The sequence below is a fragment of the Cimex lectularius genome, unplaced genomic scaffold, assembly GCF_000648675.2.
Source record: "Cimex lectularius strain Harlan isolate CLEC.00 unplaced genomic scaffold, Clec_2.1 scaffold281, whole genome shotgun sequence".
Taxonomy (NCBI): Eukaryota; Metazoa; Arthropoda; class Insecta; order Hemiptera; family Cimicidae; genus Cimex; species Cimex lectularius.
In genome coordinates, this window is record NW_019392843.1 from 34 (window position 1) to 4,471 (window position 4,438).

The following is a 4,438-nucleotide window of genomic DNA, read 5'->3' on the forward strand; positions in this document are numbered from 1 at the left end:
ATCATTTCAATACAAAACAGTACCGTTTGGTTTGACTATAGGCTCTTCAGTTCTTTCCATGCTAATAGAAAAATTATTTGGTCAAGTAAAATATAAATTCGTGTGGACCTTTATTGATGATTTATAGGTGTATTCAAAAACATGGAACTAACACATTCAGCATGTGAAAATTGTATTAAACATATTGCGGAAGGCCAAGTTAACCGTTAATCCGGAAAAAATCCAAGTAGGATGTTTGGAAATAAAATTTATGGGATATTTACTTTCTCAGAATACCTTAAACTTCCATACCTATCTTACTCACAATAAATTCATATTATATACAGACTGCTCGGCGCTAACTTGGATATTTAAGAATTCGACAAAATTAACTGGTCGTTTAGCAAGATGGATTGCATTTCTTCAAAACTATGAATTCGAAGCAAGGCACATAAAAGTAAAAACCAACCATATAGCAGACGCGCTTTCACGATTTACACAGCCTGATAACATTATCGGACTCAAAATTAGCCAGTATAATAAACACAATGTCCAGCGGTAACAATATGAAAGGCTATATCATGAACAAGGAAAACCTATTGTGTTTAAAAACACCGACGATGCTGCAACCAAAAGTGATACTTCCAAAGGCTTTATATCCAGTAATTTTTGATTATTTCCACACATCTGCATTCGGATCTCACAGGGGATTTAAAAAAACTCTTTCCAACATAAGAAGGTACTTCACTTATCCGCAAATGGGTAAAGATATTGTTCGCTAAGTGGACTGTATATGAATATATGGGTAAATAAATTTATAATTTATTTTAAATTTTAAAGAGTGAATCCGAGGAGGGGATTGGGATACATTTAAGTTTGCACTTACCCCAACGAGTTCAAGCAGTTCGGCCCCAGTCGTCCTCTTCTTTCTTCGACTAGGTAGGGCCCCACAGTCTCCGGCGGATTCAGACGTTTGGTACCTAACTCTTAAGGGACCCGGGCAATTAGGAATCATCAATTGCGCAAAACACGAGTTTAGATAAGCAGGTACGATAACGATGTTCTCGGCTTTGGCTCTAGGCAACAACTAACTCGCCGACCGGCCGGAGACCTCCAGAAGGGTTCAAAAGGGCGATCGGCGTAAACATCACCACCCACCAAAGCACGAAGGGCTTTAGGAAATAGGACGTCAACATAGGAAAAAACACAAGAAACCAAAATTGGAACTTCCATATGGAAATAATTAAAGGAAAAGAAATCAACTTGATGGAGGGGAAAATTACATAGGTACCCACCTAGGGTAGTAAACAGACAAATAGAAAGGAAAAGTCAAACTCCAATTAAAGCAACAAAAAATAGGGTTTCCACCCACCAAAACAAACAGACAGGAAAATATGTACAATATATACAAGGAGACTGACTAACTCTAAATCAGTCAGGCAGGCGCAATAATTTATTGACTGGACGAGTATAAACACCTCGAACAGTTTGAACAGTGGCCACTCGTACGATTCCATCCCTGCCTGGATGGAACTGGGTAATTCTGCCCATGGGCCAGTCGAGAGGGTTACTCGTCAGGTCAGTCAAAAAAACTATCTCGCCATTACAAAGGGGCTTACAATGAGTAGCCCATTTGACTCGGTTGTTCAAAGTTGTGAGATATTCACGGGTCCATCTTTTCCAGAAGGATTGGGTAACAATGCGTAAACGTGTCCAACGTTTGTGTAATGATGAATCTTCAGGCATGGGTTTCTCAGGCAGTGCGAGCAAGGGAGCACCTATAAGAAAATGACCCGGAGTCAAGTAGTCATTATGGTCAGGATCATCTCTTAAATTACAAAGAGGACGACTATTCAGGATAGCCTCTATGCGAGAAAATAGAGTGTAGTATTCTTCAAAGGTAAGTACCGTTTCCTTTATAGTCCTTTTCATTAGGAGTTTAGCAGATTTTATGGCGGCTTCCCACAATCCACCAAAATTGGGGGACTTGGGCGGATTGAATTGCCATTTAATCTGCCTTCCAGAGCAGTATTCACCAATTTGGGTGGAGTTATTTTTCAAAAAAGCTAGAGTTTCCGTCAAATAACGAGCGGCTCCTACAAAGTTGCGACCACAATCCGAATAAATAGTGTGAGGAGCGCCTCGACGGGCCACGAATCTATCCAAGGCGGCTAAAAAGGNTCATATTTACTATCAACACTGAGGGCACGAAAGGCTGTACATTTGGACACCGCATGAGAGCTGTTGCAATACGGGCAGTGCAAACTTTTATTCGAGCCAGAGACTCGAGTAGACCCCGCATTGTCTTTAGTTTCAACCGGTTTGGTAAACAAGACCATGCTTGGTTTGCGGTTGTTAATAGGCTCTTTTACGGTTGATTCTAACAGTTCATTAGTTCGACACATTTCAGTAACAAATTCTACAAGTTGTTTATAAAGCGGGATTGAATTTGACGAGTGTTTACTCTCAAAAGCCTTCCGGGTTTTGTGGTCTAAATTATGTAACGCCAGATGTAAAAACAAATAATCAGCTTGATCAGAAATTTCTAACGCTTTGAAGGCATTTACCGAAGTTGTATGAACTTTCAGAAATCTTTGTAAATTATGTGCATTTCCATTGGGCATTTTACCAAAGTTACAAATATTATCTATATACATTTGTGCTAACCTTCGTTTATTTTGATAACGCTCTTTTAAAGCATTTAAAGCTAACGCGTAATTTTGTTCAGATAAGTGATACGGAGAGATAACGGACTGTGCATCCCCGACCACTAATGTCTGAAGGTACTGAAATTTCTGAACGTTAGTCAAACGCTTATTACTATCTATTAACGATTCAAACAGGCCCAAGAATCCTGGCCATTCGACAATTCGGCCAGAGAAGGGAGCTATCTCCAACTTCGCTAAGTTATCACAAGCAGGGGTCTCGGAATTCTGTGATACATTAACCTGTGGTTCTTCCTTTTTGTCATATTCTAAGTAAGCAGCCTTAGCCGCAAAGACCATATCTTCAAACGCGGTTTGAACTTCATTTACTTTAATGATAAAAGAAGGATCCCCGATTTTTGAATTAAATGTGATAACTCTATTCTGGATATCATCAAACCGTTCTTCTAATGTACTCAATCTTTCCAATCTCGGAACAAATGATTTTACCTTGTCACATGACAGGGATTTGGAATAATTGAGTATTGATTGCACACTTGTAAAAACCTTTTCTCTTTGGGAAATTAATGTTTTATATTCTGACTCTATTTCCGTTTTGGGAGACATGTTAACTTTGTAAAGCTATCAAGATTGTTAAATTTAAAACACAAAGAAATTCTTCAACCAACACTTTCGTTAGTGGTTAATTTAAACAAAGCATGCAAATAAATTGTATAATAAACAAATGGTAATTCTTGTACGTTAGTAACTGGTTGTTTATAAACACTGTAGAAGGTAATACATACATAAGGTTACACTCACTTCGCTCCCTTGACTTCCAGAAACCCCCACCCGGAACCGGCAAGACACAAGTGGTCCAGGTGATGATCACGAATGACGTAAGGCTGCCTGCAGATTCAGGTACTGAAATTGCAAATGTCCGGACCCTTCCACGGTCCCCTCTTATTCACTCTTTTTTACACAATTTTATCCGGTTCGGTGGGACCAAATTTTATGTTCGCTAAGTGGACTGTATATGAATGGGTAAATAAATTTATAATTTATTTTAAATTTGAAAGAGTGAATCCGAGGAGGGGATTGGGATACATTTAAGTTTGCACTTACCCCAACGAGTTCAAGCAGTTCGGCCCCAGTCGTCCTCTTCTTTCTTCGACTAGGTAGGGCCCCACAGTCTCCGGCGGATTCAGACGTATGGTACCGAACTCTTAAGGGACCCGGGCAATTAGGAAACATCAATTGCGCAAAACACGAGTTTAGATAAGCAGGTACGATAACGATGTTCTCGGCTTTGGCTCTAGGCAACAACTAACTCGCCGACCGGCCGGAGACCTCCAGAAGGGTTCAAAAGGGCGATCGGCGTAAACAGATATAAAGCAAAGAGTAGAAAGATGTTTATTATGTGCAAAATTTAAATCGGATCATACAGGAAGAAAAGGACTTTTGATGTCAACACCGCCCATGCATCCGATGGAAAAATTATACGTGGATTTCGTAGGACCATTTCCACGTTCTGTCGAAGAAAATCGGTACATACTAATAATGATGGATGGGTTCTCAAAGTTTTTATTGGCTATCCCGACAAGGAGAGCAACGAGTAAAGATGTCATTAAGAACATAAAATCGCATATTACTGCACAACACGGTCTTCCAAAAATAATTATCTCTGATAACGGTCCAGCTTTTCGAAGCAGAGAATACAAAAATTTTTGTTTTGAATTAGGAATAACCTATTATTTAACTATTCCCTATAACCCACAATCTAACATGGTAGAAAGAGCCATACAACCGTTGAA

At 39.4% G+C, this 4,438-nt stretch overlaps 1 protein-coding gene across 1 annotated transcript; it reads right to left on the reverse strand.

The window, feature by feature from the left end:
• Nucleotides 1-2,150: 2,150 nt before the first annotated feature.
• On the reverse strand, nucleotides 2,151-4,135 carry LOC112127543. The gene is made up of 2 exons (XM_024228649.1): nucleotides 3,750-4,135; nucleotides 2,151-3,654 (listed from the first exon to the last, which is right to left on the reverse strand). The coding sequence occupies exon 2, from the start codon at nucleotides 3,249-3,251 to the stop codon at nucleotides 2,151-2,153; it is 1,101 nt and encodes a 366-aa protein (XP_024084417.1). The 5' UTR covers nucleotides 3,252-3,654; nucleotides 3,750-4,135.
• Nucleotides 4,136-4,438: the final 303 nt, after the last annotated feature.